Consider the following 13512-nt stretch of genomic DNA (forward strand, 5'->3'; position numbering starts at 1 on the left):
TAGACTTGCTGTTGACCAAAAAAGGTATAACAACACAGCCTACATTGAAAGACTCTGTCCATATTGCCTAGATCATGGATGACGCTATATTGAGAATGAACTCCATATTTTGCTTGTACGTAAGCGTTATGACCGCATTTCTAAATTTATAAACAAAATAATCCATTGCAAACCTTTATAGATATTATGGCATTAGGAAATGTGGATGTATTATTTAATGTATGTATTTATCTTTATAATGTGCATTACATTAGAAATATTTAAAATCTACCTATAGTATAATGTGCATATGTTAGCTACGAATATGCGCAGAAATGTATAACAGTTTCTGGTTGTATTGTGGGAAGGTTGGCTTGATACTGAATACATTGTGTGTGTTTCTCTTTGTTTATGTCAGTATAAGAGCACTGAGTGTTTGACTCTAATATTGTGTGAATCATTTAAGGGGAGTACCTTTACCGAAACGATGCTTATACCACTGCACAAGGTAGATAGGACAAACTGTCACAACATAGAATCAGGGATCACTGTCAGGCGATTTTTATATAGTTGAGCAACCACTGTGTAACAGCACTGACCAAACTTACTCATCTGCCTAAAACATTCATGACCACAATGGCATTTCAACACTCATTGTGACATCATCGTCAACAATTTTCCTGAATTTTCTTTGATACATATTTATGCAACCCAAACTGCATCTCTTTCTTGTAATGACTTTCAGAGGCTTGCATTGATTTGTTTTAATATAAATTTAGAAATGTGGTGTAGTACATCATAACGCTTACATACAAGCAAAATATGGATTCATCTTCAATGTAGAGTAATGCTTGATCCAGACAATATGGACAGTAATTTAGTGTTGGCTATGTTGTCATGTCTTTCTTGGTCAACAGCAAGTCTTGAGTTTGTTGTCATTTTAAAGATGCTGTTGACTAACTAAGATGTCGGCTACAATGACATATTACATTATAAAGAGGCGGAATTTAGATCAGTCGGCTGATAGCTTGCTAGGAGTGCTTATGTCGCAGGATCAAACCACATTGGTGGATTCATTCAACTGATTTATTTTTCATGCCATGGTATGTGCTTTCCTGTCTGTGAACTATCTGAGAACTCGTTGTTTAAAAACGTATCAAACTCGCTTTCGATCATTAGATACAGTTTAAAACAACTCGTTGTGAGATAAATGGTCTCTAACGGTCACTCATGTATTATTTTCTATTTCCGGACGTCCGATCATTTGTACTAGGAAAAGCTTCATTTTATTTCGTAATATAGAGAGACAAAATCCACTTCGGGCTATTAAACACACATTAGCACGAAAACAAATACATTGAATGTACAGACATTGTTACTCGAAACAAAAAGAAATATTTAGTATGATGTTTTAGTCACTAAAATAATTTCACGCGAAGATATTTTGATATACTTTACCCAGTTAGTTCGACACAAAATAGCCCATTATATTTATTGAGAAAAATAATATAAAATAATTAAATTTACAAAAATCAAATACAAATAAATGAAATTAAAGCAAAGAAAACAGACAAATAATGACAGCCAATGCATAGCACATTCCAACGATATGAATTATGGAGGCTGACTATACCTGTACAGTTTAACCCCGGGTCAGACCACTGTCCACTAGCTTGACATGTTGAAGAGTTGGATCCACTGACGTAAACATATCCAGTCTTACAACTGTAACTCGTTACAGCCGGGAATATCGTGCTGGAATATGTCAGATCGGCTTCAGATATATTGATAGGCGTCCCACAGTCAATACCTAAAATAAAACGAGAAAACAAAATCTAATTTTACACCAATCTGCCAACTAAAATGCCAAAGTTAAATAAGTCGATTTGGTGGCATTACCATCGTAAAATGTACATGTTAAAACATCATTTAGAAAATTCGAACACTCATGATCGAATATTCGTTGAACTGTCCTACACCTTGTTCTTGTTGTTCTTGTTCTTCCTGTTGTTGTTATTCGCTTGATGCGCGGTCGGTCTAGGATTCATCCCGTCGGTGGTCCCATTGGGCTATTATTTATCGTTCCAGCCAGTCCTCCACAACTGGTGTAACAAAGGCCGTGGCACGTGGTATCCTGTCTGTGTGATGGTGCATATAAAATATATCTTGCTGCTATTCGAAAAGAGTAACCCATGAAGTGGCGACAGCGGGTTTCCCCTCTCAATATATGTGTGGTCCTTTACCATGTGTCCGACGCCATATGACCGTGAAATAAAATGTGTTGAGTGCGTAAATAAATAAGACATTTCTTTGTTGCAGCTGCTGTTGTTGTTGTTGTTGTTGTTCTTCTTCTTCTTCTTCTTCTTCTTCTTCGTTTAACACACGAGCGTTGACATGCGGTTAGGCTCATCCCTACAATTAGTTTGCCCCATCTCTCTACAGGACGAAGATTGAATGAAAGATGAGAGAAGTGGCATAGATAGAGAGAAGATATGGACGGAAAGATGCGCACGTGCAACATAATATAGCATGGAATATCACGAAACAGAAATTTGTGATGGGGAAATATCTATGCATGTAGAAAAGACAAAGAAAGAAAGAAAGAAATGTTTTATTTAACGACGCACTCAACACATTTTATTTACGGCTATATGGCGTCAGACATATGGTTAAGGACCACACTGATTCTAAGAGGAAACCCGCTGTCGCCACTACATGGGCTACTCTTCCGATTAGCAGCAAGGGATCTTTTATTTGCGCTCCCACAGGCAGGATAGCACAAACCATGGCCTTTGTTGAACCAGTTATGGATCACTGGTCAGTGCAAGTGGTTTACACCTACCCACTGAGCCTTGCGGAGCACTCGCTCAGGGTTTGGAGTCGGTATCTGGATTAAAAATCCCATGCCTCGACTGGGATCCGAACCCAGTACCTACCAGCCTGTAGACCGATGGCCTGCCTCGACGCACCGTGGCCGGTATAGAAAAGACAAATACCAAAACACCCTGCGAAAACCAGAGAAACAGACGGATGTTCTTTATTTTAAGAACTTTCTTTCTACCTGTGCAGTTTAACGCCGGGTCAGACCATAGCCAATCCATAGCACAACCCAGTATAATAAGTATGGATGCTAATAATGATACCACTTGTACAGTTTAGCAACGGGTCAGACCATAGCCAATCCATAGCACAACCCAGTATTATAAGTGTGGATGCTAATAATGATACCACTTTTACAATTTAGCAACGGGTCAGACCATAGCCAATCCATAGCACAACCCAGTATAATAAGTATGGATGCTAATAATGATACCACTTTTACAATTTAGCAACGGGTCAGACTATAGCCAATCCATAGCACAACCCAGTATTATAATTATGGATGCTAATAATGATACCACTTGTACAGTTTAACGCCAGGTCAGACCATAGCCAATCCATAGCACAACCCAGTATTATAATTATGGATGCTAATAATGATACCACTTGTACAGTTTAACGCCGGGTCAGACCATAGCCAATCCATAGCACAACCCAGTATTATAATTATGGATGCTAATAATGATACCACTTGTATAGTTTAACGCCGGGTCAGACCATAGCCAATCCATAGCACAACCCAGTATTATAATTATAGATGCTAATAATGATACCACTTGTACAATTTAGCAACGGGTCAGATCATTGCCCGTTTGTTTAACGTGTTGAAGAGTTGGATCCGCTGATGTAAACATATCCAGATGTAAACATATCCAGGTGTACACGTGTAGATCGCGTCAGATGGGAAAATAGTAGAAGTGTATATCAGGTCAGCTCCAGGTATAGTATCTGGAACTCCAAACTCAAATACTATTATGTTACCTGTATACACTGATATTGAAATTACAAGTAGATATTAACACATAATGTATACATACATGTATATATATATATATATATACTGTTAAAGAACAAAACACCATGACATATATGTCTTGTTAAACGTATTATTTAAATATTACCTGTACAGTTTAACATTGGATCAGACCACTGTCCATTTGCTTGACACGTTGAAGTGTTGGATCCACTGACGTAGACAAATCCAGTTGTACACGTATAGTCCGCTGTAGTCGGGAATATCGTGGAGGAATAGGAAACATCTGACCCAGATATAGAACTGGGAACATTGCAGTCAACGCCTTCAAATAATAATAATAATAATAATAATAATAATAATAATAACAACAATAACAATAACAATACAGTAAAGTACATTAATAAAGAACATGCATAGAACGAACTGATCGTAAAGTCCCGTTTTATCTCTCTATAATAATATTATATTAATGAACAACTTATGCAAATGTCCACAACGAACTACAGCTATAACGAACTATCATGGTCATTTCCGTTTCTTTACTGTAATAATAATAATAATAATGATAGTAATAATAAATGAATGAATGATTGATTCTATAACAACCACCCCCCCCCCCCCCCCCCCCCCCCCCCCACCCCCGGATATTTCCCCCCCGACAATTTTCCCCCAGGACAATTCCCTCTTGGTATACCCCCCCAGTACCCCCCCCCCCCCCCAGTTTTGATATATGACATTTTAAAATGTTTATGTATTGTTTGCTTGTGTTTTGTTTCTCCTTTAAATGTATTATATTTGTAATCTTGTTTATAGAGATGAGCTGTATAGCTAAACGTTAATAAAGAATTTAACTGAAATTGATTTTATACAGTAATAGAGAACCTTTGAAGTAGAAAAGTTACTGTCGGTGCATTTCATCCAAGCATATGAGTGTTCTTAGATGTGTTAAAAAAAGAACTTATCATTAAGCGAAGTTACCATGACCGGGGGGGGGGGGGGGGGGGGGGGGGGGGGGGGACCGGGGGAAATGGCATGGGGGGATACCAGGGGGGGAGGCCGGGAGGAAATGACCCGGGGGGCGGGATGCCCTGCTACCGAATGGCTGAATGTGTAATGACACTCCAGCACAAAACTACACATCGGCTACTGGGAGTCAAGTATACGAATATAATCAAATTAAAAATAAAACAATTGTGTAAACAAAATAATTTCAAAACCTTAAAAAGCTGTGGGTGAAAACACAATACAGTTCGAATGTCAAGGTAAGTATATTTTAAAATGTTTTAGAAAAAGCATGTGTCCGTGTGGTCCAGAAGAGTGAAGATAAGCCCACGCAGTAACCCAAATCCATCACAGTGACCGACTGCGGATTCGAAACCACCATGATGTGATCCATAACTCACCACGCACACCACCGTTCAAAGTCAAGGATAATAATCATCCTATATGCCGATGCTGTTTTGTGTGAAAATAATATAAATAACTCTACCTGTACAGTTTAACCCCGGGTCAGACCACTGTCCACTAGCTTGACATGTTGAAGAGATGGACCCGCTGACGTAAACATATCCAGTTTTACACGTGTAATTTGCTATGGACTGAAATATCGTGCTGGAATAAGTCAGATCGGCTTCCAGTATGTTGGTAGGCGTCCCACAGTCATTACCTAAAACAAGACATTCAAATTTACACCAAGCAGCTAGAAAATATATCTAAAAATAATTTGTCAACTCTGTGAACAGAGGCAATACAAGGGGCGGAATTTAGCTCAGTCGGTTGAGTGTTCGCTTGAGATGCTTGCATCGCAGGATCGAACCACCTCGGTGGATACATTCAGTTGACTGTTTTTGAGGGTTTTTTCTCGTTGTAATCAGTGCATCAAAAACTGGACAAAGGTCGTAGTATGTGTTTTCCTGTCTGTGGGAAAGTGCATACAAAAGATCCTTTGCTGCATTAGGAAAAAACGTAACGGGTTTCCTCTGTAGACTACGAGTCAGAATTACCAAATGTTTGACACCCAATAGCCAATGAGTAATTAATCAATGTGCTCCATTGGTGTAGTTAAACAACACAAACTGTTTTAGGCAACATAAATACCACTTAAAACATTATAACCATGAAAGTGTTCTTTGTTGTTTGATGTATCATGTATCTCCTGCCAAATCACACCGTTTTTGTTTTTCATTTTGTACATAAAGCGAATTCAATAATACAGCACAGTATTAGTAACATGGGTTCGGATCCCAGTCGAGGCATGGGATTTTTAATCCAGATACCGACTCCAAACCCTGAGTGAGTGCTCCGCAAGGCTCAATGGGTAGGTGTAAACCACTTGCACCGACCAGTGATACATAACTGGTTCAACAAAGGCCATGGTTTGTGATATCCTGCCTGTGGGAAGCGCAAATTAAAGATCTCTTGCTGCTAATCGGAAAGAGTAGTCCATGAAGTGGCGACAGCGGGTTTCCTCTCAAAATCTGTGTGGTCCGTAACCATATGTCTGACGCCATATAACCGTAAATAAAATGTGTTGAGGACTGATACATAGACACCCTGTCACATATACATGAATGATAATTGTGACGGAACATGCTCTTATCTTTCGCCTGTGGCTATGTTAATTGTTTTAGAGGGCCGAGTGCAGCTTGGATACGTAATTCCTCCGCGCGACCGTTCGTCCCAATATGCACTTAGACCTTACGATCATGATATCAAAAACATAGAGGAGGCAGGCATAGCGGCAGATGACTACATGTTAATACAGAAAGCTCAGGCAGTACAGGGTAACTCTATACAACAGGGTGGTAAGAAGAAATTTCAGCCAGGTTTTTCCCGGGAAAGTAACTATCGGGGAGAGACATCTAGTTGGTCAGCTAGTCAGGCAAGGAAGGCACCTGGTGGGCAAGGTAAGGATAAACCTGCATTATCAGCCAATGCACGAACTTTTCATCCACACTGCAGTTACTGTAAAAAGGATAACCATCTTGTCCGGGACTGTTTTAAAAGGAAATGCGATAATGCGCAAGTGGTTGGTTTAGTGCGGTCAGCTCCGTTAGCGAGAGAGTTAGTCCCATGGCAGAGAAAGTAAACCCGTATGTGGCTACTGGTATGGTCTGTGATGTGAAACAAGAGTTGAGTCCTAAGCCTATATCAATCTATCGGGATACAGGGTGTAGCCAGTCTCTTATAACGTCAGATTGTTTAGCTGGTATTGAGAATTCAGATACAGGGCGCAGTTTGGCCTTAACCTCGGTTACTGGAGAAAATATGGTTGTCCGATTACATAATGTTTTCTTGTGTTCGAAGTTTGTGACGGGACCAGTCGTTATGGGTGTTGTGAAGGACCTGCCTTTTGAAAACATAGGAGTTTTGTTGGGTAATGATTTGACTAGTCAGTGTTGTCAGCCGCAATGTGACCAATTGTTAATTGAAGACAGCCCTTTACCCATAGAAGAATGTCAGGTTGATGAGACTAGATATCCTGCGTGTGTAATGACTAGGGCTATGGCCAGAAGGGTAACACGAAACCCAGAGGATATTTGTGATTTGTCTGATACGCGTGTGAGCCATGAAATTGGAGTGGATGAGGTTATCAGTAAAATGGTAGATAAGTCAACTGACGAACTAAATGTGTTGAACCTGTTGATCTTCCACAGAGGGAAAATGAACCAGTTGTGTTTGGTAGATGGGCCTTACCTTGTAATAGACAAACGTTAATTCTAAGCAGGGGGCTGATCCAAATTTGTTGGCAGCTCGCACTGCTTCGTTAACTGAAGGTGAGATGGAGGATCAGAGGTCAGGTTATTATATGGACGAGTGAGTATTAATGAATAAGATTGTGGAGAAGGGTTGTGCCTGATTGTGAGGAAGGTGTGACAAGATGTAGAATTGTGGTGCCCTCTAAGTACCGTCCGTCATTGTTATTGTTAGCACATGAGGACGTATTTGCTGGCCACTTAGGGCGGAATAAGACTCATAGTAAACTTGCTTCAAAGTTTTATTGGAAGGAAATGTTTGCAGATATCAGTAAGCAGTGTATGTTATGTCATGTGTGTCAGGTTGTGGGGAAACCAAATCAGCTAATTCCTCCCTATGCCCTGCAGAAGGTTCCCATAGTTGGGGAAGCCTTCTCAAAAGTGTTGATAGATGTCGTGGGGCCATTACCGAAAACACGTTCAGGCAACCAATTCTTATTAACAATTATGTGTTTAACTAGGCGTTTTCCAGAGGCGATTCCCTTAAGGAAGGTTACTGCATCTGTTGTAGCTAGTGCGCTGCTTAAAAACTTCACGTTTACGGGTTAACGGGTGAAATTCAAAGTGACCAGGGTACGAAATTTATGAGCAAGTTAATCCAGCAAGTACTGTCTATGTTAGATATACGACAGATTCGTTCTCCTGCATTCCACCATGAGAGCCAGGGCGCAATATAACGTTTCTACCAGAGCATGCAAGGTATGCTCCGCTGCCATTGTTTCGACAATGGTACTGACTGGGACCAGTCAATCCCTTTTGTGTTGTTCGCAGCACGGGATGCTAAGCAAGAGTCCCTAGGATTCACCCCATTTGAGTTGGTCTATGGGCATTCAGCCCGAGGCCATCTTAAATTGGTAAAAGATAGTTGGTTAGACAAGGATAATGCCAAAACCTGCTGATTTATGTAGGGAGAGTTAGACATAGGTTGTGGCAGGCGACCGAACTGGCTAGGAAGCATCTGAGCTATGCTCAGAGCAAAAGAAAATCAGTGTTTGATAGGAAGGCTAGGAGTCGGGAATTTAAACCAGAGGATAAAGTGCTGCTGTACCTTCCCATTAAACGAGGTTCATTACAGAACCGGTATTTCGGTCCCTATGTTGTGCACAAATGGGTTAATGAGACAGGGTATGTGATAAACACTCCTGATAGGGTTAGGAAAAGTAGGTATTGTCACATCAATTTGCTAAAAGGTTATTTTGACAGACTGCCGATAGATCCAGTGTTACCGGTCCAGATTGAGAGTCACTCAATTTCCTGTGATGACGTCATTCTACAGCCATTCTAGCAGACTTGAGTTCTTATCTACAGCACCTTGACAGCCCCCAGCGAGCCAAGTTGACTACGTTGATAGAAGGCAATGTTTCCATTTGTCAGGACTTTCCAACGGTTACCAATACCTTAATCCAGGATGTGCACTTGGAACCCAACGCTACACCGATTCGACAGCATGCCTATCGAATAAACCCTGTAAAACGTGCGGCACTGAAAAGGGAGATAGATTACATGTTGGAACACGAAATTATGTAACCATCAAACAGTCAGTGGGCATCAAAAGGGAGATAAAAGTTTCCAGGTGTGTGCTGACCTATGTCGGATGAATCAACTCATCAAGGCAGATGCCTACCCTCTACCCCGCCTTGACGATTGCATCGACCGAGTTGGATAGGCTCAATACATCACCAATTTGGACCTATTGAAGGGTTTTTATGCCATTCCGTTAACGGAGAAAGCTAAGTACATTCTGGCGATCATCATAACTGACGGCCTCTTCCAAGTTCGAGTTATGTCGTTTGGTTTGAAGACTGCCCCTTCTGCCTTTCAAAGGATGATGAACCACGTGTTACCAGTCTTAGAAAACGTCAGTGTGCATCTGGACGATGTGGTGTTAGCCACCGACACTTGGGATGAACATTTAACTGGTTTACAACAAATATTCAGTCGCCTACAGAAAGCTAACTTGACTGTGAACCTGGGCAAATGTGAATTCGTGAAAGCTTCAGTGACCTACTTAGGTCATACTGACAGACATGGTTGCGTTGCCCCACTGCAGGCCAAGACCCTAAGCATCAGCCAGTATCCTGCACCGACCAACCGTCGTGAAGTTCGCCGGTTCCTTGGTATGGACGGTTATTATCGTCGTTTCTGTGCTAAATTTGCGACGGTAGCTGCACCCATCACATCGCTGCTAAAGAAAGAAACGAAGTTCCAGTGGTCAGATGATTGCGAGAAGTCATTCAACCGACTTAAGCAGATGCTCTCCTCGTCTCCCGTGATGGCACATAAGACTACCGAATGTCTTTCAAGCTAGCTGTGGATGCCAGTGATGTGGGAGCTGGAGCAGTGCTGTTCCAGGACGACGAAAATGGACTGGACCATCTTGTAAGTTTCTTCTCCAAAAAGTTTGACAAACTCCAGGTGAACTATTCAACTATAGAGAAGGAAGCTTTGGCCATGGTACAAGCTCTGAAGCATTTTCAGATCTACGTGAAATCGGCATTGCATCAAATGGTTGTCTTTACGGACCATAATCCGCTTACTTTCATTCACAGAATGAAGGTCACCAACCAGAGAGTTTTGAGATGGAGTCTTCTTCTGCAGGAATTCCCAATTACCAATGAACATATCAAGGGCACATCCCGAAGTTGAACGTTGTGATAATGTGTTGACGTTCTTGATTTCTGTTTTTGTTTTTATATATTGTATTGTATACCAGGGACTCAGAGACTCGGTGTGATTACTGGTAGTCACCTTATTACTATATATGCCCGGATCCGTCGATTAACGCACTCTTGTTTTTGTTTAAATGTAGTATATTTCCTTATTCCTAGAGTAGAGGAGATATCCTTTTTGAGGTGGCGGCGTGTGACGGAACATGCTCTTGTCTTTCGCCTGTGGCTATGTTAATTGTTTTAGAGGGCCGAGTGCAGCCTGGATACGTAATTCCTCCGCGCGACCGTTCGTCCCAATATGCACTTAGACCAGATGTGGAGGCCATGTGGCCAGTAGTTACGTAATACCTCTGCTAGTTCGGTTTACGATCGGGGTATTTCTAGCGAAATGGCGACAGTAAGTCTGACCAACTAAGAAAATATACCGTCTTGGTCTCTGTTGAAATATCACATGTAGGGATTCGGGACCGCTCTGTGCCCCCAGGCGATATTCGGATTTTTATAATAAATAGCTAGGATTTTAGATATATCGGGGAGCAACATTGGAAGGCTCCCGAGGAACGTTTGTCCGACTGGACTGGTAAATATATTTATTTCTGCTCTGTTGTATAACCTTGATGTGATCGATGTGACTTTAAATATTTTAACACTGTATTATACCAATATTATTTAGACAGTGTCTCCGGTAATCTGACGAAGTAAATTGTAGGCTTCACTGTTCTAAAATATTAAAGCTAGTTGGTCATCCTAGAGGACCTAGGTACACTGTAGGTTATTGTCTTGATGGTGTTATGTTATGTGTCCTGGTTATAATACCATTCGTAAAAGATATATTCCTGAATTGTATACAAGAAATCCTAGTATGTTTAAATTTATTCAATTATGTAACAGTGAAAGTGTTCAGTTATTGAGGAAACTAGCTCTGTTTTGCTATAGAGCATTTCAACACCAAAATAATATATTATATAATTAATTTAAAGCTTCTCCAGCATAATTCATGTATAATATTAATAGTATTTGTGTGTATCTATATCCTAAATTATTTAATTGTGTTGTATTAATTAGCTTATCCTCTTATTATTATTACATTGTTAGCATTTATATAATGAAATGCATGTATATATACACCTCCTGTTTTATAATGTATTTACTTAATGTTATTTTGTATGCTCAAGGGCAGGTTGGCCTAATGCAATAAAGATATATATATATATATATATATATATATATATATATATATATATATATATATATATATATATATATATATATATATATATATATATATATATATGATTATGTACCAGTATTAATTCTGTATTGCAAGGTTACTGAATGAGTAGTCAAAGGTTAATTAAAAATTAACCAGTTAGGAATAGAGTTGTAATTCCTTTATTAATTATGTAATTAACTACTGCAGCAAGTACATTTATCAGCGTTAAAGTTAATACAGATTCCAAAGTGTATTGCGTTTTGTTGTGTTTTCTAGTGAACTAAACGTGCTATATTATATATGTGTGTATAAGTTCTTATCTCTGATTATACCTAGTGCCGAGCCACTCGGGTATATACTGCCCGATACAGAGAGATCTAATAGATATACAGTTAGGAGAGATATTTGGATAATCGTGTTTTATTCAGTTACGCGTATTATAGGATCCCCGTGACAATAATGATAATAATAATATTGATAATTGCAATAATAATAATAATAATAATAATATTTATAATAATAATGATACTTACAATATTGATAATAATAATAATGATAATACTACTATTAATACTACTAGTAGTATTACTACTACTACTACTACTACTACTACTACTACTACTACTACTACTGATAATAAAAAATAATAATAGTAATAATAATAATAACAATAATAATAATGATAATAATACTTATTATTATACTACTACTATTACTATTGATACTAATAATGACAATACTACTATTGATACTACTGCCAGTATTACCACTACCACTGCTACTACTACTACTACTACTACTACTACTACTACTACTACTACTACTATTGCTACTGATAATAATAATAATACTAGTAATAATAATAACAATAATAACAATAATAACAATAATAATAACAATAATAATGATAGTAATAACAATAACAAACTATCTAAAGCACATCCCCAAAAAGTTAATCATGGATGTTGTTTATTGTAAAAATTACTCGAACTGACTATACCTGTACAGTTTAATGCCGGATCAGACCACTGTCCATTAGACTGACATGTTGAAGAGTTGGATCCACTGACGTACGCATATCCAGTTTTACAACTGTAACTTGCTACGGACGGGAATGCCGTGTTGGAATACGTTAGTTCTGCTTCTTGTATGCTGATAGGCGTCCCACAGTCAATACCTAAAATTAAGAAAAATAAATAAAGGACTAAAAACCTTTACACCTAGAAGCTAGCAAATACACCTACATTTTTAAATGGTAATCTATACAAACTGCATGTTAAAAATTACAACCATGAACTAGTGTTCTTGTCATGCATGTACCGTGGCTCAGTTGTCGTAAAAAAACACACATTTCCCCAACGTTTTGTACATCCCACAGACAGGGTAGTACATACCACGGCGTTTGATATATCAGACGAGGTGCACTGGCTGGAATGAGAAATAGCCCAATGGGCCCACTGACGAGGATGGATCCCAGACCGACCGCGCAGCAAGCTAGCGCTTTACCACTAGGCCACTCCACGTCCCGGGAGAAAAAAAAAATTGATGAAAAACATACATGGTTAAAATAGACAGAAACAGAATTAGAGCAGGAAGAAGATAGATTATGCACGTAGAAAGTAAAAATCTCATTGAGACAGAAATGTTTTCTATATTGATATATTTCCTTCTACCTGTACAGTTTAACGCTGGATCAGACCACTGTCCATTTGACTGACATGTTGAAGTGTTGGATCCACTGACGTAGATATATCCAGTTGTACACATGTAGTCCGCTGTAGTCGGGTATATCGTGGAGGAATAGGAAACATCTGACCCAGATATAGAACTGGGTGCACTGCAGTCAACGCCTTCAAATAATAATAATAATAATAATAATAATAATAATAATAATAATAATAATAATATAATAATAATAATAATAATAATGACAACAACAACAATAACAACAATACTACCACTACTACTGATGATGCTGCTGCTAATTGCAACAACAACAATAATAATAATAATAATAATAATAATAATAATGATAATATT

General features: G+C 39.0%; 1 protein-coding gene across 1 annotated transcript in view; it reads right to left on the reverse strand.

The window, feature by feature from the left end:
• LOC121391568 (sushi, von Willebrand factor type A, EGF and pentraxin domain-containing protein 1-like) overlaps positions 1–13239 on the reverse strand; it is a gene marked incomplete at its 3' end in the record, with an annotated part of 37950 nt that extends 24711 nt beyond the window's left edge. Inside the window, exons 1-5 of the mRNA XM_041523151.1 lie at positions 13146–13239; positions 12473–12649; positions 5325–5501; positions 3981–4157; positions 1613–1789 (exon numbers count right to left, since the gene is read on the reverse strand). Of these exons, the coding sequence (XP_041379085.1) occupies positions 1613–1789; positions 3981–4157; positions 5325–5501; positions 12473–12649; positions 13146–13239 (802 nt within the window). The remainder of the gene's footprint in view (positions 1–1612; positions 1790–3980; positions 4158–5324; positions 5502–12472; positions 12650–13145) is intronic.
• Positions 13240–13512: the final 273 nt, after the last annotated feature.

This window comes from Gigantopelta aegis, unplaced genomic scaffold (assembly GCF_016097555.1).
Source record: "Gigantopelta aegis isolate Gae_Host unplaced genomic scaffold, Gae_host_genome ctg2662_pilon_pilon:::debris, whole genome shotgun sequence".
Taxonomy (NCBI): Eukaryota; Metazoa; Mollusca; class Gastropoda; order Neomphalida; family Peltospiridae; genus Gigantopelta; species Gigantopelta aegis.